The sequence below is a fragment of the Nerophis lumbriciformis genome, linkage group LG21, assembly GCF_033978685.3.
Source record: "Nerophis lumbriciformis linkage group LG21, RoL_Nlum_v2.1, whole genome shotgun sequence".
Lineage (NCBI taxonomy): Eukaryota > Metazoa > Chordata > Actinopteri > Syngnathiformes > Syngnathidae > Nerophis > Nerophis lumbriciformis.
In genome coordinates, this window is record NC_084568.2 from 8394125 (window position 1) to 8419326 (window position 25202).

Here is a 25202-nt window from a genome sequence, read left to right on the forward strand (position 1 = left end):
CAAACTGGACACACACATCAGGACTGGCAAAAATTGCGATCTAATAAATAAAAACAAAAAAAAACTCAAAATTGCGCTCTAGCGCCCCCGAGGAAGAAAACACAGACAAAACTGCCTGTAACTTCCAGTACGAATGTCATAGAGACATGAAACAAAAACCTCTATGTAGGTCTCACTTAGACCTACATTTCATATACTGACAACCCCCAGCAAAAATCAACAGGAAGTTTGCAATTCCCCCCTTCAAAACAAAAGTCTTATAAAAACCGGTCACCTTTTTTCAAACATTATCTCCTCTGAGCGCGTTTGTCGTGTCGGCTTCAAACTAGCACAGGAGAGAGATTGAACCCTTCTGATTAAAAGTTGACCAAAGAGTTTTAATTACTGCTCCGGTTTGGATTTTATGTGCCGTCAAAGTCGGTCCCGTCCATCGCTGCTTGCAGCTTTAATTCCTCTTGTTTTCATGTTAGCGTTTAAAGTAGCTGGCAAGTAGCGCCAGTCAGCCCGTGAGCTGATCAATGCAGCTATCAATCAGGTTTTTTTTTAAATAATTTAAGTTTAAAACATGAATAGTAACCGCCGGGAGTTTCACTGCGGTTTACCTCGGACCGATCCCAGAAAAGTCCCGGATACGGTGCCCATCCCTAAATGTAATAATGTGCAGCATTAACTTTAGACCTAGATTTCATACATCCTTCAGCTAAAATCAACAAGAAGTTGGCTATTCCCCCTTCAAAACAAAAGTTGAGTAAAAACAGTCACTTTTGCCTCTTTGAGCTGTAATTTGACCCCCTTAACATGCTTCAAAACTCACCAAACTGGACATACACATCAGGACTGGCAAAAATTGCGATCTAATAAAAAAATAAAAAAAATAAAAAAAATTGCGCTCTAGCGCCCTCGAGGAAGAAAACACAGACAAAACTGCCTGTAACTTCCAGTAGGAATGTCATAGCGACATGAAACAAAAACTTCTATGTAGGTCTCACTTAGACCTAGATTTCATTCGATAACATCCTTCAGCTAAAATCAACAGGAAGTTGGCTATTCCCCCTTCAAAACAAAAGTTTTGTAAAAACAGTCACTTTTGCCTCTTTGAGCTGTAATTTGACCCCCTTAACATGCTTCAAAACTCACCAAACTGGACACACACATCAGGACTGGCAAAAATTGCGATCTAATAAAAAAAAACAAAAAAAACCTCAAAATTGCGCTCTAGCGCCCCCGAGGAAGAAAACACAGACAAAACTGCCTGTAACTTCCAGTACGAATGTCATAGAGACATGAAACAAAAACCTCTATGTAGGTCTCACTTAGACCTACATTTCATATACTGACAACCCCCAGCAAAAATCAACAGTAAGTTTGTAATCCCCCTTCAAAACAAAAATTGTTATTATTATTATTCCGCCGCCTCTTTGAGCTGTAATTTGACCCCCTTAACATGCTTCAAAACTCACCATATTTGACACACACTTTAGAACTGGCAAATATTGCGATCTAACCAAAAAACCTAGCCCCAAAACTCAAAAATGCGCTCTAGCGCCCCCCTAGGAAGAAAACTCTGACAAAACTGCCTGTAACTTCCAGTAGGAATGTCATAGCGACATGAAACAAAAACTTCTATGTAGGTCTCACTTAGACCTAGATTTCATTCGATAACATCCTTCAGCTAAAATCAACAGGAAGTTGGCTATTCCCCCTTCAAAACAAAAGTTTTGTAAAAACAGTCACTTTTGCCTCTTTGAGCTGTAATTTGACCCCCTTAACATGCTTCAAAACTCACCAAACTGGACACACACATCAGGACTGGCAAAAATTGCGATCTAATAAAAAAAAAAAACTCAAGATTGCGCTCTAGCGCCCCCTAGGAAGAAAACACAGACAAAACGGCTCCTAGGAAGAAAACACAGACAAAACTGCCTGTAACTTCCAGTAGGAATGTTGTAGAGACATGAAACAAAAACCTCTATGTAGGTCTCATTTAGACCTACATTTCATACACTGACAACCCCCAGCAAAAATCAACAGTAAGTTTGCAATCCCCCTTCAAAACAAACATTTTTATTATTATTATTCCGCCGCCTCTTTGAGCTGTAATTTGACCCCCTTAACATGCTTCAAAACTCACCATATTTGACACACACTTTAGGACTGGCAAATATTGCGATCTAATCAAAAAACCTAGCCCCAAAACTCAAAAATGCGCTCTAGCGCCCCCCTAGGAAGAAAACTCTGACAAAACTGCCTGTAACTTCCAGTAGGAATGTCATAGCGACATGAAACAAAAACTTCTATGTAGGTCTCACTTAGACCTAGATTTCATTCGATAACATCCTTCAGCTAAAATCAACAGGAAGTTGGCTATTCCCCCTTCAAAACAAAAGTTTTGTAAAAACAGTCACTTTTGCCTCTTTGAGCTGTAATTTGACCCCCTTAACATGCTTCAAAACTCACCAAACTGGACACACACATCAGGACTGGCAAAAATTGCGATCTAATAAATAAAAACAAAAAAAAACTCAAAATTGCGCTCTAGCGCCCCCGAGGAAGAAAACACAGACAAAACTGCCTGTAACTTCCAGTACGAATGTCATATAGACATGGAACAAAAACCTCTATGTAGGTCTCACTTAGACCTACATTTCATATACTGACAACCCCCAGCAAAAATCAACAGGAAGTTTGCAATTCCCCCTTCAAAACAAAAGTCTTGTAAAAACCGGTCACCTTTTTTCAAACATTATCTCCTCTGAGCGCGTTTGTCGTGTCGGCTTCAAACTAGCACAGGAGAGAGATTGAACCCTTCTGATTAAAAGTTGACCAAAGAGTTTTAATTACTGCTCCGGTTTGGATTTTATGTGCCGTCAAAGTCGGTCCCGTCCATCGCTGCTTGCAGCTTTAATTCCTCTTATGTAATAATGTGCAGCATTTACTTTGGAGAGTGGACTTGTACAGTATCTCCTTCCGTGGTTTCGGATTTTGTACATGATTATGTATTGGGACGGGTGTTGTTATTTTGCAAGGGCGACTCTTGTGCAGTTGTGCCTACATAGCAAAGTGACTTTTTAGCATGTTGTTGTTCCCTAAGATGTCGTTTTTGAACGGGTTCTCTGTCGAGAATGCAGTCTAATGTGTTGTGTGTGCTTCTTGCAGCGTGTCCCCCGGGATCATACAAGATGTCCTCCAGGCAGCAGGAGTGCTTCCCGTGCCCTGCAAACAGCGTCGCCGAGGATGAGGGCTCAGTGGCGTGCGTGTGCGAGGAGGACCACTTCAGAACCCCCCTGGACTCGCCCTCCTCACCGTGCACACGTAATATTCAGATCTTTTTTTTTTTTTTTTTACATTCCTGTAGTTCACCCCCTTTCCATATGAGTTGGTAAATTGTGTTAGATGTAAATATAAACGGAATACAATGATTTGCAAATCCTTTTCAACCCATATTCAGTTGAATATGCACTACAAAGACAACATATTTGATGTTCAAACTCATAAACTTTTTTTTTTTTTTGGCAGATAATTATTAACTTAGAATTTCATGGCTGCAACACGTGCCAAAGTAGTTGGGAAAAGGCATGTTCACCACTGTGTTACATGGCCTTTCCTTTTAACAACACTCAGTAAACGTTTGGGAACTGAGGAGACACATTTTTGAAGCTTCTCAGGTGGAATTCTTTCCCATTCTTGCTTGATGTACAGCTTAAGTTGTTCAACAGTCCGGGGGTCTCCGTTGTGGTATTTTAGGCTTCATAATGCGCCACACATTTTCAATGGGAGACAGGTCTGGACTACAGGCAGGCCAGTCTAGTACCCGCACTCTTTTACTATGAAGCCACGTTGGCTTGGCATTGTCTTGCTGAAATAAGCAGGGGCGTCCATGGTAACATTGCTTGGATGGCAACATATGTTGCTCCAAAACCTGTATGTACCTTTCAGCATTAATGGCGCCTTCACAGATGTGTAAGTTACCCATGCCTTGGGCACTAATACACCCCCCATACCATCACAGATGCTGGCTTTTCAACTTTGCGCCTATAACAATCCGGATGGTTCTTTTCCTTTTTGGTCCGGAGGACACGACGTCCACAGATTCCAAAAACAATTTGAAATGTGGACTCGTCAGACCACAGAACACTTTTCCACTTTGTATCCGTCCATCTTAGATGAGCTAAGGCCCAGCGAAGCCGACGGCGTTTCTGGGTGTTGTTGATAAACGGTTTTCGCCTTGCATAGGAGAGTTTTAACTTGCACTTACAAATGTAGCGACCACCTGTAGTTACTGACAGTGGGTTTCTGAAGTGTTCCTGAGCCCATGTGGTGATATCCTTTACACACTGATGTCGCTTGTTGATGCAGTACAGCCTGAGGGATCGAAGGTCACGGGCTTAGCTGCTTACGTGCAATGATTTCTCCAGATTTTCTGAACCCTTCAACGATATTACGGACCATAGATGGTGAAATCCCTAAATTCCTCGCAATAGCTGCTTGAGAAAGGTTTTTCTTAAACTGTTCAACAATTTGGTCGCACATTTGTTGACAAAGTGGTGAGCCTCGCCCCATCCTTGTTTGTGAATGACTGAGCATTTCATGGGATCTACTTTTATACCCAATCATGGCGCCCACCTGTTCCCAATTTGCCTGTTCACCTGTGGGATGTTCCAAATAAGTGTTTGACGAGCATTCCTCAACTTTATCAGTATTTATCGCCACCTTTCCCAACTTCTTTGTCACGTGTTGCTGGCATCAAATTCTAAAGTTAATGATTTTTTGCAAAAAAAAAATGTTTATCAATTTGAACATCAAATATGTTGTCTTTGTAGCATATTCAATTGAATATGGGTTGAAAAGGATTTGCAAATCATTGTATTCCGTTTATATTTACATCTAGCACAATTTCCCAACTCATATGGAAACGGGGTTTGTATATCTATGCACCTTTTGTCTGGGTGTGTTTGTGGATCACCACACCCGTGCTTCGCTCTGCAGCCTTTCATCCACCCCCTGCCAATCTGACCCGTCCCCTCCTCGTCTTATATTCTGCACCCCCTTCTTCCCATCTCATCTGTATTTCTCCACCCCGACCTTCACCTTCCGTGCCTCTTCTGCTGTTTTGAATCGCATTGAAAAATTGCGCCGCACAAAGGCAAGATAAGGACAGGATGCAGAGGGTCTATCTCGCGCTCTTTTTATGAATATAACGCCAGGCGTGCGGTGGCCGGTGACCCCGAACCCCTAGTTTGTTTATTAAAACAATGTTGTTCTTTCTCCTGGTTTCATTTTGTGCAGACTTAGCTGCACGATGATATCAAGGATGTGAAGATATCAGATAAAAGTGCCTATTTAGCGCTTGATACCCGCCTGGGGGAAATATTATATTACATTTCAGGTCTACTTCCAACCTTCTTTAACCCGTGCCTTCACCCTGAAAGGCCTTATAATAATTTCCCTGTGTTATAAACTATATTGCCAAAAGTATTTGGCCACCTGCCTTGACTCACATATGAAGTGAAGTGAATTATATTTATATAGCGCTTTTCTCTAGTGACTCAAAGCGCTTTACATAGTGAAACCCAATATATTAGTTACATTTAAACCAGTGTGGGTGACACTGGGAGCTGGTGGGTAAAATGCCCTTGCCCAAGGACACAACAGCAGTGACTAGGACGGCGGAAGCGGGAATCGAACCTGGAACCCTCAAGTTGCTCTACCAACCGAGCTATGCCGCCCCTATGAACTTGAAGTGCCATCCCATTCCTAACCCATAGGGTTCAATATGATGTGGGTCCACCTTTTGCAGCTATTACAGCTTCATCTCTTCTGGGAAGGCTGTCCACAAGGTTGCGGAGTGCGTTTATAGGAATTTTCCTCCATTCTTGCAAAAGCGCATTGGTGAGGTCACACAGGAAGGCCTGGCTCTCCATCTCCGTTCTAATTCATCCCCAAAGGCGTTCTATCGGGTTCAGGTCAGGACTCTGCGCAGGCCAGTCAAGTTCATCCACACCAGACTCTGTCATCCATGTCTTTATGGACCTTGCTTTGTTGGAAGAGGAAGGGGCTTGGCCCCCTTAGTTCCAGTGAAAGGAACTTTGAATGCTCCAAGATACCAAAACATTTTGGACAATTCCATGCTCCCGAATCCAGCACTTAAGCATGGAGACTGTTTCTACAAACATTTGTGAAAGAATGGGCCGCTCTCAGTGATTTCCAGCGTGGAACTGTCACAGGATGCCACCTGTGCAACAAACCCAGTCGTGAAATTTCCTCGCTCCTAAATATTCCAAAGTCAACTGTCTGGCTTTATTAAAAGAACATGGAAGAGTTTGGGAACAACAGCAACTCAGCCACCACGTAAACTGACAGACAGGGGTCAGCGGATGCTGAAGTGCAAAGAGGTCGCCGACTTTCTGCACAGTCGGTTGCTACAGAGCTCCAAACTCTATGTGACCTTCCAATTAGCCCACGTACAGTACGCCGAGAGCTTCATGGAATGGGTTTCCAGAAACTTTGAATGCTCCAGGATACCAAAACATTTTGGACAATTCCACGCTCCCAACCTTGTGGGAACAGTTTGGAGCAGGCCCCTTCTTCTTCCAACATGACTGTGCACCAGTGCACAAAGCAAGGTCCACAAAGACATGGATGACAGAGTCTGGTGTGGATGAACTTGACTGGCCTGCACAGAGTCCTGACCTGAACTTGATAGAACACCTTTGGGATGGATTAGAACGGAGACTGAGAGCCAGGTCTTCTCGACCAACATCATCAATGCGCTTTTGGAAGAATGGTGGAAAATTCCTACAAACGCACTCCGCAACCTTGTGGACAGCCTTCCCAGAAGAGTTGAAGCTGTAATAGCTGCAAAAGGTGGACTCACATCATATTGCATACTTGCCAACCTTGAGACCTCCGATTTTGGGAGGTGGGGGGTGTGGGGGCGTGGTTGGGGGTGTGGTTAAGATATATATATAAATAAAAGAAATACTTGAATTTCAGTGTTCATTTATTTACACACACATAACACTCATCTACTCATTGTTGAGTTAAGGGTTGAATTGTCCATCCTTGTTCTATTCTCTGTCACTATTTCAGAACACACACATTATACAAATATACATTATAAAATCAATAAGAAAACGGGAGCTCTAATTTGGGAGTCTGAATTAGGATCAGAAGTTCCTATATAAACATTGCGTACTCACGTCGCCTTTTTGTATTGATTACTGCAGCTGTGCACTGGATTCATTCACAAATACAAACTACAACTCACAAACACTTTAGAGTTAGGCTCCAACATCAGAATGTGTACTTAAACTTATAAAGATCACATGGATATTATTCAGTGAGTTGATTCACCAAAACTAACCTGTTATACAGGAGGAAAAAGCACACAGGACGTTTCAATTGTTCACAGACTGGTCGCTCTCATCAGAATGACAAGACACTTCCGGTCTGCAGGTGATAGCATTCAATTGGGAAGAAACGCCCTACTGCCCCCTACTGACCAATGTGAATACTGATAAATGTGTAATGACAGCTCCAAAAACGAATTCAAACCACAAAATAAAACAAATAAATCAACACAAAAATGTGACACATTATGGGTGGGTCACATATGCATGTACAGTAGATGGCCTGTTTAAAAGTGTCACAACATTGCTGTTTACGGCAGACCAACTGCTTTACGGTAGACGAAAACTTGACTGCTGTTGTTGTGTGTTGTTACCGCGCCGGGAGGACGTTAATGAAACTGCCTAACAATAAACCCACATAAGAAACCAAGAACTCGCCCTCCATCATTAGCTGTTTATATTGTGGGAAAGCGGACGTGTGAACAGGCTGTCAACACGTCACTCAGGTCCGCATGGAGCTGGAGGGGGCGTGGCCTCCAGCTCCGCCTGAATTTCGGGAGATTGTCGGGAGAAAATTTGTCCCGGGAGGTTTTCGGGAGAGGGGCTGAATTTCGGGAGTCTCCCGGAAAATCCGGGAGGGTTGGCAAGTATGTCATATTGAACCCTATGGGTTAGGAATGGGATGGCACTTCAAGTTCATACGTGAGTCGAGGCAGGTGGACAAATACTTTTGGCAATATAGTGTGTATCTCTATCCACCACGACCAGTTTCTTCAACAATTAACCTTTCATTCACTCGTATCTCTTTCAACATTAGGTTCACATTATGTGGGGGAAAAAGCCCATTAAGTCATTTTCTCCGTCTTTACCCATCACCTTGGAGATTCTCTCCACATCTCTTCAAACTATTTGAAATCCATTTGCTGTTATAAGCGTCACACAGGAGAGCTCTTCAATGGACCACCTGAATGCAGTCTGACTTCTGAAAGCGGGGCTATGATGTTTTTCTTCTCCTCATTGAACATTTCCTAATAATGAGCTGAATGTAAGTTCGAGGAACCATCTTTCTGCTCTCGTCCTGAGCTGTCGGTTTTAGACGTGACCAACTACAGAGATTATTGGAAAAAGTCACTGTTTTTACTAAATCGGATTGTATTCAAAGTCGGAGTTTCTTTTGAATGTTCCAGTAGAGATTAATATACCGCATTTTCCAGACTATAAGGCGCACTTACCGTATTTTCCGCACTATAAGGCGCACCTAAAAACCACAAATTTTCTCAAAAGCTGACAGTGCGCCTTATAACCCGGTGCGCTTTATATATGGATAAATATTAAGATTCATTTTCATAAAGTTCCGGTCTCGCAACTTCGGTAAACAGCCGCCATCTTTTTTCCCGGTAGAACAGGAAGCGCTTCTTCTTCTACGCAAGCAACCGCCAAGGTAAGCACCCGCCCCCATAGAACAGGAAGCGCTTCTTCTTCTACTGTAAGCAACCACCCGCCCGCGTAGAAGAAGAAAAAGGGCGCGGATATTACCGTACGTTTCATTTCCTTTGTGTGTTTACATCTGTAAAGACCACAAAATGGCTCCTACTAAGCGACAGGTATCCGGTTCATGAAAAGACGCAATCTCTCCATCCGCACACGGATTACTATTTCACAGCAACTGATATTCCTGTGAACCGCACTGTGGATACAACGGGAGCACGTACGGTGAATATTCGCACCACAGGGAATGAGAAGTCATCCTTCACTGTGGTTCTAGCTTGCCATGCTAATGGCCAGAAACTTCCACCCATGGTGATATTCAAAAGGAAGACCTTGCCAAAAGAGACCTTTCCAGCCGGCGTCATCATAAAAGCTAACTCGAAGGGATGGATGAAGAAAAGATGAGCGAGTGGTTAAGGTAAGTTTAAGTTTACGCGAAGAGGCCGGGTGGCTTTTTTCACGCAGCTCTGTCCATGTTGATATACGATTCCATGCGCGCCCACATCACACTGGTTTTAATATATTATTAAAGTTTGACTGACCTATCTGACTGTTTTTTTGACATTCCTTTAGCGCAGTTAGATGCGGCTTACAACACAGGGCGGCTTATAGGTGGACAAAGTTTTGAAATATGCCGTTCATTGAAGGCGCGGCTTATAACCCAGGGCGCCTTATGGTGCGGAAAATACGGTACATTTTTTTAATTTTATTTTTTCTCAAAACTCGACAGTGCACCTTATGTAAGGAATAATTATGGTTTTACTTACTGACCTCGTAGCTATTTTATTGTGTACATGGTGAAATGATGTGTGACCAGTAGATGGCAGTCACACATAAGAGATATGTGTAGACTGCAATATGACTCAAGTAAACAACACCAACATTTTATTTCGATTTAGATTTTAGATTTAGATTTATTGGTCCCCTTGGGACCAATAAACACATTTAAACAATAGACATTACACATCACAAAAAAATTACAAAAAGACATCATACATGACCAACACACATTTACAGGCTGTTAAGGGCGGCTATAGCTGCAGGGATAAGGCTTTTCCTGAGGCGGGCCCTCCGGAATGTGATAGTTCTGTACCTGCGCCCTGATGGTAGTGGGATGATGTATTGGTGTAGTGCAGGGGTCGGCAAACCCGCGGCTCTTTGATCACTCTGATGCGGCTCAGCAGCTTACTTGCTGAACCCCCCAATTGTCCCGTGAGACTTCCGGAATTCAGTGCCTCTCGCAGAAAACTCCCGGGATAAATATTCATTGATTTTCACCCTTAAAGCTATATTAAGGGCGTGCCGTGATGGTACAACAATTGGCGCCCTCTACAATCTGTATTGACAGTGTGCCAGCCCAACACTTGTTATACAATATACATCTTCTGCTTGCACACGTACTTGACAGCAAGGCATACTTGGTCAACAGCCACACAGGTTACACTGACGGTGTCCATATAAAACAACTTTAACACTCTTACTAATAATGCGCCACACTTTGAACCAAAACCAAACAAGAATGACAAACACATTTCGGGAGAACATCTGCACCTTAACACAACATAAACACAATAGAACAAATACCCAGAATCCCATGCAGCCCTGACTCTTCCGGGCTACATTATACACCCCCCCCCCCCCCCCCCCCCCCTGTGCGTCGGTTGAGGTGGGCGGGGTTTGGTAGCGGGGGTGTATAATGTATCCCGGAAGAGATAGGGCTGCATGGGATTCTGGGTATTTGTCCTGTTGTGTTTATGTTGTGTTACGGTGCAGATGTTCTCCCGAAATGTGTTTGTCATTCTTGTTTGGTGTGGGTTCACAGTGTGGCGCATTATTAGTAAGAGTGTTAAAGTCTTTTTTATACCGCCACCGTCAGTGTAACCTGTGTGGTTGTTGACCAAGTATGCCTTGCTGTCACCTACGTGAGTAAGCCGAAGCACAATACAACATGTGGCTGATCAGGCACGCTGGTTGTAGTGGGCGCTATATGCTGTACCATCACGGCACGCATGACGCTGACAAGCGCTATTCATTCAAAACCCTCGCGCCGCACTAGCTTAAAAATTCCATATAAAGGAGTGGGCAGCGTGTCTGAGACCCCTGGTTTAAACATAGCACAAAGCAAAAAAAAATGTTATATACAGTGTTATTTCATTTAAAATTTCAAAAATGTTTGCGGCTCCCATTGTTTTCTATAATTTGTGAAACTGGTCAAAATGGCTCTTTGACTGGTAAAGGTTGCCGACCCCTGGTGTAGTGGGTGAGTGATATCCTGGACTATTGTTTTTGCCAGTCGGATGTAATGTTCTATATGTTTCATTGAAAATATAGAACATTACACACGGCACTCAAAAATCTATCAAAATGTTTTAGTACGACTTTGGTCAGCTATGAAGCCGCACCGCTTGATGGATTGTACTGTGCTTCAACATATGAGTATTATTATGGTGTGTGTGTATAAGGTAAGACATATTATCTGACGTTTTGTTTTGCAACATTGTGCCATACTTGCCAACCCTCCCGGATTTTCCGGAGTACTCCCGAAATTCAGCGCCTCTCCCGAAAACCTCCCGGGACAAATCTTCTCCCGAAAATCTCCCGAAATTCAGGCGGACTCAGGTCCTCCACAATATAAAAAAGCGTACCTGCCCAATCACGTTATAACTATAGAATGATGGAGGGCGAGTTCTTGGTTTCTTATGTGGGTTTATTGTTAGGCAGTTTCATTAACGTCCTCCCAGCGTGGCAACAACACACAACAACAGCAGTCACTTTTTTGTATACCGTAAAGCAGTTTGTCTGCCGTAAACAGCAATGTTGTGACACTCTTAAACAGGACAATACTGCCATCTAGTGCATTTGATGAAAGCACTTTTGTGCGTGCCACACAGCAATGCATCATCAGAGAGGGTGTTCAGCATGGTTCGAAAAATAGTGACAGAGAATAGAACAAGGATGGACAATTCAACCCTTAACTCAACAATGAGTAGATGAGTGTTATGTATGTGTATATGTGTAAATAAATGAACACTGAAATTCAAGTATTTATTATATATATATATATATATATATATATATATATATATATATATATAGCTAGAATTCACTGAACGTCAAGTATTTCTTATATATATATATATATATATATATATATATATATATATATATATATATATATATATATATATATAGCTAGAATTCACTGAACGTCAAGTATTTCTTATATAAATATATATATATATATATATATATATATATAGCTAGAATTCACTGAATGTCAAGTATTTCTTATATATATATATATATATATATATATATATATATATATATATATATATATATGAAATACTTGACTTGGTGAATTCTAGCTGTAAATATACTCCTCCCCTTTTAGCCACGCCCCCGACCACGCCCACCCCCACCCCCTTCCCCCCACCTCCCGAAATCGGAGGTCTCAAGGTTGGCAAGTATGCATTATGCAAAAGCAACTTTTCTTACCTTCTGATACCTGCTGATCTGTTTTTGGAATCTGCATAAATCCTGAAAAATTGTGCGCGTCCGCCTCTGTAGTCCGTGCCGACTCCGTCGTCGATAAGCTTCTTCTTTTTCTCTATCTTCTTGTTATGGGACATTCATCCCCGGCTGTTGCCATTTCTAATATAAAGTAGTGTAAATTTCTTACTTATATATGTCAGTAAACTCACCATGAAAGCGCTAAAACATACCGGTGTAGTGACTTTACATTATTCACCCAAGGAACTTTAGTTATGGATGTTTTTTTTCTGGCGGATGAGGAGATGCTGCTCCGTTATTGATTGAAGTAAAGTGTGAAAGTCATTAAAACAGTTAGCGCCATCTTTTGACACTTCTTCCACTCCCGTCTGTACGTATACTTTTGACCCAGCAGATTTGGTCACATTTTCAGTAGACCCATAATGAATTCATGAACTTCATGAATGTTTTTTGTGACCAACAAGTATGTGCTCCAATCACAAAAAAATATGTAAACTTTTGTCCACGACTGTATATATATATATATATACATATATAGACCGAAATTAGGATTTTACATTTGCATAAAGAGAATAGTAATATAAGAATAGTGTGTTATTGGTCCTAGCAGAGGTCTGCGGTTCTTTTGTTCTCTTTGAACACTGAATCCTTCATGGTAAATGTACAAAATTATAAGGTTTGAAATGCGTATAATCGGGTCCCCTTTAACTGATCACCACTCATCGCTCGCCTTTGTCGCTTCTCATTTCCTCCTTTCTCTGTCCTTCCATCCGTTTTAAAAGGTGCACGTACGGCCAGGCTATTCTTCATCCCTCTGTCCTCCAGCAACAAGCGTTATCATTTCATCCCTCATCTCTTGCCTTTTTTTTTTATTTTTTTTATTTGCCAATCACTCGGCGCATACCAAATGCCAGGACTCGCCGATAAAGATGCACTACACCGCCAATAGGACAAAGACCATATAGGGGTAGTCTTATTGATTTCTCCATGGAGAACAGCTTAGTAATTAGATGCTAAATAATGGGTTGTATATCCTGCAGGAGTACTCGGGGTACTGAAACCACGGGGTCATTAGGTGTGTGTGTGTACGTACCAAGTGTGTGTGTACATGTGTGTGGTCATACTAGCTTTTATGGTGTGGTTTAATTACAATATTGATTGCTGAGCTCTGTGATCCGCGTGCGATAACGTTTACGGCTGCCTAATCACCACATTAATTACACAATTGATTCCGTAATTATGATCATCCCTAGATTTGGCTAATCCACTGCATGGATAGAGAAGGCGAGTTAGAGGAGAAGCAGTGCATTTAAAAAGTATATATACAGTATATATTATGGTATTATTGCTTATGGAATGCCTGCTGGATGCTGATGTTAACTACAAACCCCGTTTCCATATGAGATGGGAAATTGTGTTAGATGTAAATATAAACGGAATACAATGATTTGCAAATCCTTTTCAACCCATATTCAATTGAATGCACTACAAAGACAACATATTTGATGTTCAAACTGATAAACATTTTTTTTTTTTGCAAATAATCATTAACTTTAGAATTTGATGCCAGCAACACGTGACAAAGAAGTTGGGAAAGGTGGCAATAAATACTGATAAAGTTGAGGAATGCTCATCAAATACTTATCAGGTGTGCAGGCTAATTAGGAACAGGTGGGTGCCATGATTGGGTATAAAAACAGCTTCCCAAAAAATGCTTAGGTGGGTAAAGTGTCTTGCCCAAGGACACAACGGCAGTGACTAGGATGGCAGAAGCGGGGATCGAACCTGCAACCCTCAAGTTGCTGGCACGGCCGCTCTACCAACCGAGCTATACCGGTCTAATCTATATACAGGTAAAAGCCAGTAAATTAGAATATTTTGAAAAACTTGATTTATTTCAGTAATTGCATTCAAAAGGTGTAACTTGTACATTATATTTATTCATTGCACACAGACTGATGCATTCAAATGTTTATTTCATTTAATTTTGATGATTTGAAGTGGCAACAAATGAAAATCCAAAATTCCGTGTCACAAAATTAGAATATTGTGTAAGACTAATACAAAAAAGGGATTTTTAGAAATGTTGGCCAACTGAAAAGTATGCGGCGTGGCATGGAGTCGATGAGTTTCTGGCACTGCTCAGGTGTTATGAGAGCCCAGGTTGCTCTGATAGTGGCCTTCAACTCTTCTGCGTTTTTGGGTCTGGCATTCTGCATCTTCCTTTTCACAATACCCCACAGATTTTCTATGGGGCTAAGGTCAGGGGAGTTGGCGGGCCAATTTAGAACAGAAATACCATGGTCCGTAAACCAGGCGCGGGTAGATTTTGCGCTGTGTGCAGGCGCCAAGTCCTGTTGGAACTTGAAATCTCCATCTCCATAGAGCAGGTCAGCAGCAGGAAGCATGAAGTGCTCTAAAACTTGCTGGTAGACGGCTGCGTTGACCCTGGATCTCAGGAAACAGAGTGGACCGACACCAGCTGGACTGCTGCTGAGTGGTCCAAAGTCATGTTTTCTGACGAAAGCAAATGTTGCATTTCCTTTGGAAATCGAGGTCCCAGAGTCTGGAGGAAGACAGGAGAGGCACAGGATCCACGTTGCCTGAAGTCTAGTGTAAAGTTTCCACCATCAGTGATGGTTTGGGGTGCCATGTCATCTGCTGGTGTCGGTCCACTCTGTTTCCTGAGATCCAGGGTCAACGCAGCCGTCTACCAGCAAGTTTTAGAGCACTTCATGCTTCCTGCTGCTGACCTGCTCTATGGAGATGGAGATTTCAAGTTCCAACAGGACTTGGCGCCTGCACACAGCGCAAAATCTACCCGTGCCTGGTTTACGGACCATGGTATTTCTGTTCTAAATTGGCCCGCCAACTCCCCTGACCTTAGCCCCATAGAAAATCTGTGGGGTATTGTGAAAAGGAAGATGCAGAATGCCAGACCCAAAAACGCAGAAGAGTTGAAGGCCACCATCAGAGCAACCTGGGCTCTCATAACACCTGAGCAGTGCCAGAAACACATCGACTCCATGCCACGCCGCATTAACGCAGTAATTGAGGCAAAAGGAGCTCCAACCAAGTATTGAGTATTGTACATGCTCATATTTTTCATTTTCATACTTTTCAGTTGGCCAACATTTCTAAAAATCCCTTTTTTGTATTAGCCTTAAGTAATATTCTAATTTTGTGACACACGTAATTTTGGATTTTCATTTGTTGCCACTTCAAATCATCAAAATTAAATGAAATAAACATTTGAATGCATCAGTCTGTGTGCAATGAATAAATATAATGTACAAGTTACACCTTTTGAATGCAATTACTGAAATAAATGAAGTTTTTCAAAATATTCTAATTTACTGGCTTTTACCTGTATAGATTAAACTCGCAGTCTTTCTGGGATTGAACAAAAAACACAACATGTTTACTCTTCTGGGTATCAAATACTTTTGAAACTGTGCCCGTGCCCTTAAAAAAGAAAACATGCAAGCACACCTGTCAACCATGTTTTCCTCTGAAAACTTACCGTATTTTCTGGACTACAGAGCGCAACGGTGTTTAAGCTGCACCCGCTAAATTTTAGAATTTTTTATTTTTTTTTACATATATTAGTCGTAAGGGACATTACGCCACAGTCCTATACCGGTACAAAATATTTTGTAAGTGTTTATTTACATACCTTAACTGTTTCCAAACAATGTTTGTAACACGGCAGTAAAACGGCTGATCAAACAAAACAGAAGCCATCATCATGGACCCTCTATCCGCGGAAGCTAGCTCTCCAGTCAGCTAAACAGACTCAATAAGTCCATGGTGACGTTTTGGTAAATTCAGAAAACTGTAACAACACAAAAAGAATGCCATTATGAGTAAATAATAATACTAATAATAAAAAAACACTTGTAAACATGTTTGCATGTTTGCTACTGCTAATAAAAATAGCTTGATTACATTACGATAGCACGTACAAATATGCATGCAAACACTCCCACAGACATCACACATGGGATGGTTTAGTACAGGGGTGTCAAAGTCTAGGCCTGTGGGCTGAATCTGGCCCGCGAATGAATGATCTATGGCCCCCCGGGATGATATTTGATTAGTATTACAACCGGCCCGCAGGCCACAGCCGCCTGCTGCTGTTTTGCACGCACCAATACTCCATCAGTGTGGGCGCTAGGAATTTTCACAATCAAATCATAAAAATGGGGTCCCACGGTAAATTTTGGGGGTTCCACTTTTTTGTAAGCGTTTTGAAAACAAATGATAAATGTATGCATTATCCAGTTATATCTCACATTCTATATTGTGTTTTGGAAAAAGGTTGTCATGAACGTTAATTCGTTAAAAAACAAATACCATATTTTCCGCACTATAAGGGGCACCTAAAAACCTCCAATTTTCTCAAAAGCTGACAGTGCGCCTTATAATCCGGTGCGCCTTATATATGGACCAATATTGAGCCACAACGGGTCTCGCAACTACGAGGTGCATAACGTAACCCCAGCCTCTACTGTAGCGTCTATTCTATGCGCCTTATAATGCGGTGCGTCTTATATATGAACAAAGTTTTAAAATAGGCCATTCATTGAAAGAGCGCCTTATAATCGATTGAAAATTGAATTTTGAATTTTCCGCCTTATAGTGCGGAAAATACGGTAATACAAAATAAAACACATGTTTATGCATATGTAAATGTATTCAGTTATAAATATTCATTCACTTTCTTCTTTCCTTCATGGCTCTAAACTTTACCGCTGGCGGTATTTTTTTTTCTCTATTTTTCTCGTAATATTTTCAGAATGTGTTTGTTCTATTTTTTGGCCAAAGTAAGACAAAGAAAACAATCTGAAGTCGTCTTTATTTTTTTTAGTTTTAATGCCTGTTGGCCCTGTGATGAGGAGGCGACTTGTCCAGTGTGTACCCCGCCTTCCGCCCGAATGCAGCTGAGATAGGCTCCAGCACCCACCCGCCACCCCAAAAGGGACAAGCGGTAGAAAATGGACGGATGGATTTTAATGTGCACGGATTTCCCTCCATGCTAGAGATGCGCGGATAGGCAATTATTTCATCCGCAACCGCATCAGAAAGTCGTCAACCATCCGCCATCCACCCGATGTAACATTTGATCAGAACCGCACCCGCCCGCACCCGCCCGTTGTTATATATCTAATATAGACGATGCAAGGCATTAGTGAGGTTATAAAGCTTTTGCCTGTTAAAGAAAGGAGACTGATCCAATGCAGCACAGACATTCGCGTGCCACGCTGTCACGACCCAGACACACACCAGTGCGCAATCATATGGGAGCCGCGCTGAGCGCACCTCCAAGCGCATCTCGCTGCCGGCGACGGCCGGGTATATGTGCCCGACGCTCCAGCGCCATCCATTTTCAGGGCTAGTTGATTCAACAGGTGGGTTGTTACACACTCCTTAGCGGGTTCCGACTTCCATGGCCACCGTCCTGCTGTCTATATCAACCAGGGTGAGCCCCACCCCTTTCGTGAGCGCACTGCGCGCGGAGTGACCCCTGTTACGCGCCCCCGGCAACAGGGGTGGCGGGCAGGTAAGCTGCGCGGGCGGAGCGCGCGGAGTGACCCCTGTTACGAGCCCCCGGCCACGGGGGTGGCGGGCAGGTAAGCTGCTTACCTGCTGCGCGTGACGCCGGCCGCGGCGAAGGCGGACGAGGCGGGGTGTCGGTGCGGTGGGCGCGGTGGTGACCCTGGACGTGCGTCGGGCCCTTCTCGCGGATCGCCTCAGCTACGGCTCCCGGTGGGGCCCTCTCGGGGGAAGGGGCCTCGGTCCCGGACCCCGGCGAGGCGTCCCTTCTCCGCTCCGTAAAAGTGTCCATCTCTTTTCTTTTCTTTTTTCTTCTGTTGTGGCATATGCTGCAGGTGCCTGCTCGTTTTTCGTATGTGGGTAACAATTAACTATGTATATATATTTCCCAATTGGTTTAACTGCCACCCGCCTGAATCTATTTAAAATCTAATTTTTTTTTATTTCAACCGCCCGACCCAACCCGACCCGCGGATAAAATCTAATTTTTTTTAATTTCATCCGCCCGATCCGCGGATAATCCGCGGACTCCGCGGTTGTGCCCGCAAACCGCGCATCTCTACTCCATGCGGCCTCTGAGCTAAAATGAGTTTGACACCCCTGATCTAGACGACATACGATATAAATGATATCAATTTGCCCGACGATATCGTCAGTATCGTGATACTGCATGTTCATGACACATTCTAGCTGTGTCTGTAAATTTGACAAGCAAACAAACGCGTAATCAGCGCATTCTTGCTCGCGGCTAAGTCAGTAACCCTTGCCTCCATGGTGGCAAATACACAACATTTCTTACAAGTATTACTATCACTGGAGTGGATGAAATACTTTTTACTTGTAGTTCGGAGAAATCCACCAGTAAATAGACTGTAATGGTACATTAATTAAATAAAAAAAATTCCCTTCCGTTTGCAGCGGACTATTCTTTGAATGCAGGCTTTAATAGGATTACCGACATTAAAGAAATGTCGGGGACAGATGGAGAATGCAGAACGGGAGGGCGTAGATGGTGGAGAACTGCGAAGGGGAGTGGATTTGATCAAGAGGAAAAGTCGACGCGTAAAAAGAGCGTGCAAGGCCAAGCGAACGTGAATAAAGTCCCAGCTGGTCGGACATCAAATGCATGCGAGTTCACACTAAATGCTCCACGCTCTTACGTAATTCTCCTCTCCATGTGAATACGCCATTGGGGGGAGGGGGGAACAGCTGCGGTGTGTGACGCGTTTGCTCACGCACATGGCAGCACACCTTTACTTATTCATCGTACACACACACACACACACACACACTGAAATATAAAATTCATGGGCTTTAATGGACCTTGGCTCTATCGAGCCCTCTGTCTGCAAAGACTAGGAGGAGAAGACACGGGTCAGTCAGGACACTACGGGGATTTGATGCCGTCAGCTGACTTGCACTCTATTGTATTTTTAAGCTGGCCAGGTTTTAAAATGACACCTAAAAGCCTCGCGTAATGATTTCCTCGATACAACTATTTACAGAATGCCAGTGACCTGCCATCATGGAAAGAAAAAAAATGTAAAAATAAACAATTTTTATTAAATTGTTATATGTATCCAGTGATTATACTATAAAGTTATTTTCCATTTAACTTCACCAGTTTTAGATTATTTTTATTCAAAATCGCTGAATTTTCACATTTGCCGTTCAAATACTGAGAAGAGACGGTGCGGTGATCAGCAGCCAGTTGAGGCACGTCACTCAGTTGTGCCTCACCATGGATTGCGGACTCGGCTAACTGCTGGTCTGCTGTGCAGTGAGACCGTATTGCTATATGAATTATATTATACATTTCCATAGTTTAGTTAGCTGAGGTATATAATGTACAGTGTATTTTGTCAACAACTGTATGTGTGTAACGTATTTCTTGTGCTGAGCGAGCACTGGCTGAGGCTCGCAGTAATCCGCCTCCTGCACCTCCGCCGTAGAATGCACCCCCTAAATCCCACACTTAAACTTTCCACGTGCAAGATTGAATCTATTTCAAAAAGTTATTTCATAAGAAGCCAAAAAGTGCAAAAACAATAATGTTCGTGTTGGAGGAGTTGTGAATGACTGCAGGGCCACAACATTAGATACACCTGCAGACTGCAGGTGTACCTAATTCACAACTCCTCCAACACGAACATTATTGTTTTTGCACTTTTTGGCTTCTTATTAAATAACTTTTGTAACCTATTTTTATGGGCTTTCCTCTTTGTGATGTTAAGTTCGCTGTTATATGCGCTGTTATACAGTATATGAACATATACTGTATAGAACATCGGACATGATTTTTGCAGTTCGTCAACTGCAAGAGAAATGTCGGGAACAACACCTGCCACTATACATGGCTTTCATTGACCTTACAAAGGCCTTTGATTCTGTGAACAGAACTGCCCTCTGGGGTGCCCTCTCCAAGATCGGATGCCCAGACAAGTATTTGAAGGTCTTGCGTCTGTTGCATGACGACATGACCGCAGTGGTAGTTGGAAATGGCGGCTCTGAAACGGCTCCCTTCAAAGTTGACACTGGTGTCAAGCAGGGCTGCATCATCGCACCAACCCTGTTTGCTATCTACATCTCAGCCATACTTCACCTCACCAGTCAAAACCTGCCTGAGGGAGTCCAGTTCATATACCGGACAGACGGCGGGCTCTTCAACCTGAGGAGGTTAAGGGCAAAAAGCAAGGTGCTTATATCCTCCATTACAGAGCTTCAGTACGCAGATGACAATGCTCTAGTTGCTCATTCTGAGTTGGACCTCCAGAACATCATGGATGCTTTTGCCAGAGCGTACCGACTCCTGGGACTTGACATCAACATAAAGAAGACTCAGATCCTGTACCAACCGGCCCCTGACACACCCTCCCAACCCCCCACAATTTATGTGGACAACAACATCTTGGAAAACGTGGAGTATTTCGCTTATCTTGGCAGTCTTCTTTCAAAGAGAGCTGTCATCGATGCCGAGATCCACCACCGCATTGGTTGTGCCAGCGCAGCTTTTGCTAAGCTCAAGAAAATAGTTTTTGAGAATCAGGTCATCCAGACCAACATCAAGCTTCTTGTATATCAAGCTGTAGTTCTGCCCACTCTGCTCTATGGGGCTGATAGTTGGACCACCTACAGCAGACACCTGAAGGCTCTGGAGCAGTACCACCAGCGATGTCTCCGCAAGATCCTCAGGATCAGCTGGGAAGATAGGCGTACCAACATTAGTGTTCTGAAGGAAGCTAACATGCCCAGTATCACTACAACTGTCAGTCGGCACCAGCTGCGATGGACAGGCCATGTAATTCGCATGCCAGACAGTCGCCTTCCAAAACAGATGTTGTACGGACAACTGACGGAAGGACAATGCACCCAAGGGGGGCAGAAGAAGCGGTATAAAGATAACCTCAAAATCCATCTGAGGAAATGCTGCTTCAACCTCAACACCTGGGAGGAGACTGCCCACCAGAGGGTTTTGTGGAGCAGGATGGTCCATGAAGGCACAGCACGGTTAGAAAAGGACCTCCACCGTGCCGCGGAAACCAAGAGGCAACAAAGAAAGGAGAGATCCACTACCAAAACAGCTCCTCAGACCACCACCACAACCACCACTACTACCACGACAATCACGCACATATGCCCCCACTGCAATAGAGTCTGTGGATCACGGATTGGCCTCCACAGCCACCTGAGGACCCACAGATGACTAGACTCACCAACAGGAGGACTATCATACTCGCGTCGAGTGATCGCCAATGATGCCTTGAGCTCTTATTTTGAAGGCGCTAAGAGCGGAAGTGATGACACGTTGGAGTGGAGCGTAGGTTTTTGAAAGAAGGTAAATAAAGTGGGCCTCGTGTAAACTGGAGCCTCCGTGTTTGTTATTTTGTAGTTTCATACAGTATAGGCGACATTTATAAACCCTCGGTTACACTTTTTTAAATAGATTCAATCTTGCACGTGGAAAGTTGAAGTGAGGGCTTTAGTTGATATAACACTCCCATCAGGGGTGCATTAATCCAGCACAAAGCGGCGCATTAACTTCATTTATAAGTAAAGGTAAGACCATAATAACGTTTTTTTTATTAAATGTGATTTTTTGTGTGCTACAGTTTGTATGTGTAAAGTTAAAGTTAAGTTAAAGTACCAATGATTGTCACACACACACTAGGTGTAATGAAATGTGTCCTCTGCATTTGACCCATCCCCTTGTTCACCCCCTGGGAGGTGAGGGGAGCAGTGGGCAGCAGCGGCGCCGCGCCTGGGAATCATTTTTGGTGATTTAACCCCCAATTCCAAGCCTTGATGCTGAGTGCCAAGCAGGGAAGAATGCTGGTATGAGCTTTTAAACATAACCCGTTAACTGCTGCCAATCAAATGGTGAATAAGATACTCTTTAGGGTTCATATGTTTGTAAATCTGACTGTGATGAAGTCAGTGCCTCACCAGCCATCAACCTCACCGCACGTCACTGGTAGACACGGCACAAGAGCCAAGCGTGCAGATTTAACAACGTTTTTAATGTTTTCAACAAGCTTTTTCAAAATGTCTTTCGGCATGTCGTGACGTTGCCGTCACTCCCAATCCTCCTCTCTCCTCCGCTCCCGGCTGTTTGCTGCTAAAGGCAACAGATGATTAGATTAACACGTACCACCTGTGAAATCCAATCACCTGCCAGCTGTGTCTCGCCGTCCCACACATGCCCCGCCCCTAGCTGATGGTGCTCCACCCTCGACACCATTGCCAGAGGCGCTGACGCGCTTCCCTCCACACTTACCTTATACACACACCATAATAATACTCGTATGTTTAATGCGCCGACAATCCATCAAGCGGGGCGGCTTCATAGCTTACCAAAGACGTACTAAAACTTTTTGATGGATTTTTGAGCGCCGTGTGTAATGTTCTATATTTTCAATGGAACATATAACATTTTGGTGTTGGTTACTTGAGTCGTATTGCAGTCTGCACATATCTCTTATGTGTGACTGCCATCATATTGCAGTCCACACATGTGTCTTATGTGTGACTGCCATCTACTGGTCACACTTATCATTTCACCATGTAGGAAATAAAATAGCTTTGAGTTCGGTAAGCACAACCAATGTTCTATATTTTGAATGGACCATATGAAATGTTGGTGTTGTTTACTTGAGTCATCTTGCCATTATATTGCAGTCTACACAGATCTCTTATGTTTGACTGCCATCTACTGGTCACACTTATCATTACACCATGTACCAAATAAAATTGCTTCGAGGTCAGTAAGCAAAACCAGAATTATTCCGTACATTAGGCGCACCGGGTTATAAGGCGCACTGTCGAGTTTAGAGAGAAAAATTTTTTAAGTGCGCCTTATAGTCCGGAAAATGCGGTAACTATGTACAGTACTGCCAACACACTGTATTAGATAGTAGTATTTATATAAAAGGCACATACATGACTGGTTGCATAAAACTGTCATTTACTGGGAAGTATAAAATTCATCAGGTCAGACCAGAATCATGAGTCTCCCATCTAATTATTTTAGTCACCGAGCAATCTATCGATTAGTTTGTTTGATTAATCATGTGATCGGAAAAAACACCTTATAGCCTCAATGTGTATATTAGGGAAAATAGTTGAAATAGCATTTTTTTCTGTTTGCCATAACTTAAATTATTTGTTTCTTATAAATCCACATTGTTAATATTCAGTGTTTTATTGTTCGTAGTTAATATTGTAAATCCCACTTTCTTTATTTTCGTGTACATTTTGGGTGTCCCATTCAGTAAAAAAAAAACTGTAAAATTACATTTGGTTTTTTTGAGGTGGTCTGTCATAACTTTTGTAGAACATTGTGACTTTTGGTATTAGTGTTCCTGAAAAAAAAAAGGGAGCCAAACACACATACTGTACAGCTTATTTGTACAGCTAAATGTGTATGAATCATTTATACACACATACACATTGCCCCCCCGCCCCCCAGACACATTTTTTCTCTCAAAGTGGCCCCCGATTCAAAATATTTGCCCAGCTCTGATGTAGTGTAAAGGTGAATATGTGGGTGTTATTTCATTTACTGAGGGCTCCCATAATGTTAATAACTGTAAACAATTGTTTAATGTTTGATGTATAAATAATGGTCAGGCCTGGAACCAATTAACAGCGATAAAAAGGGATTACTGTATATTTTTAGTTTTAGTATTGTTAATGAACAAAATAATTAAAAAGGCCCCCACCTGACTGAATTAAGTTTGTACACAAAATAATTGACTTACCCATCTTTCAGGTCCTCCCTCACCACCTCGAGACTTGGTCTACACCCTGAAGCAGTCGACTCTCATCTTGGAATGGGGCGCGCCATCAGACACGGGTGGCAGAGTCGATCTGACCTACACCGTGGGCTGCCGGCGGTGCGCCGGCCGGCAGTGCGAGCCCTGCGGGGCGAGCATCGGCTTCGTGCCTCAGCAGGTGGGCCTGGCGGAGAGAACGGTGACCGTGGTCAATCTCCTTCCCAACACCAACTACACCTTCACCGTGGAAGCTTTGAATGGCGTGTCGGAGCTGCTGCCCGGCAAGAGGTTCTACGCCCAGGTCAACGTGTCGACAAGCTTGCCTGGTGAGTCAGTTTATAAACTTAACATGAAATGGTGTCATGTTCTGTAAAATTGTTATAAGTACACCTCTGCATACCATTGTATTCTTACTAACCTTAAAGGAAAATAGGAACCATTCTAGAAATATACATCAATTTACAAGAAAGTTTTAGTCTGTAAAAGAAAAGATTTAAAGGGCATACGTAATAAAAAATGTAATCCTTACCGAATTTTTCGGACCATAGTGTGCACCGGATTAAAAGGCTCACAATTCAGGATTACATTCAGATATTACTTGCACACACCCAAGACAATGGGCATATACACACATACACCCCTCCTCCCCCACCCCACGCCTTCACCACCGTTTGATTCCCCTTCGGGGTGATGGACGGCTGGCAGCGCTTCATAGCAGCAGTCGACCTCCAGGGTCCCAACCCCTCTGTTGCGAGTTGTTTTGAACTCACTATCTACCGATCTATTGATTTTGGTTAGAGATGTCCGATAATGGCTTTTTTGCCGATATCCGATATTGTCCAACTCTTAATTACCGATTCTGATACCAACCGATACCGATATATACAGTCGCGGTATTAACACATTATTATGCCTAATTTTGTTGTGATGCCCCGCTGGATGCATTAAACAATGTAACAAGGTTTTCCAAAATAAATCAACTCAAGTTATGGAAAAAAATACCAACATGGCACTGCCATATTTA

At 43.0% G+C, this 25202-nt stretch overlaps 1 protein-coding gene across 3 annotated transcripts in view; it reads left to right on the forward strand.

The window, feature by feature from the left end:
• The window catches only part of LOC133621196 (ephrin type-A receptor 7-like), a 744518-nt gene that overhangs the window by 456215 nt on the left and 263101 nt on the right, over nucleotides 1-25202 (forward strand). For all 3 annotated transcript variants that reach the window (XR_009817616.1, XM_061983155.2, XM_061983156.2), the window contains exons 4-5: nucleotides 3157-3312; nucleotides 24175-24504. Coding sequence is in view for 2 of the 3 variants with exons in the window: in XM_061983155.2 (XP_061839139.1) it covers nucleotides 3157-3312; nucleotides 24175-24504 (486 nt within the window). In the remaining variant the exon portion in view is untranslated. The remainder of the gene's footprint in view (nucleotides 1-3156; nucleotides 3313-24174; nucleotides 24505-25202) is intronic.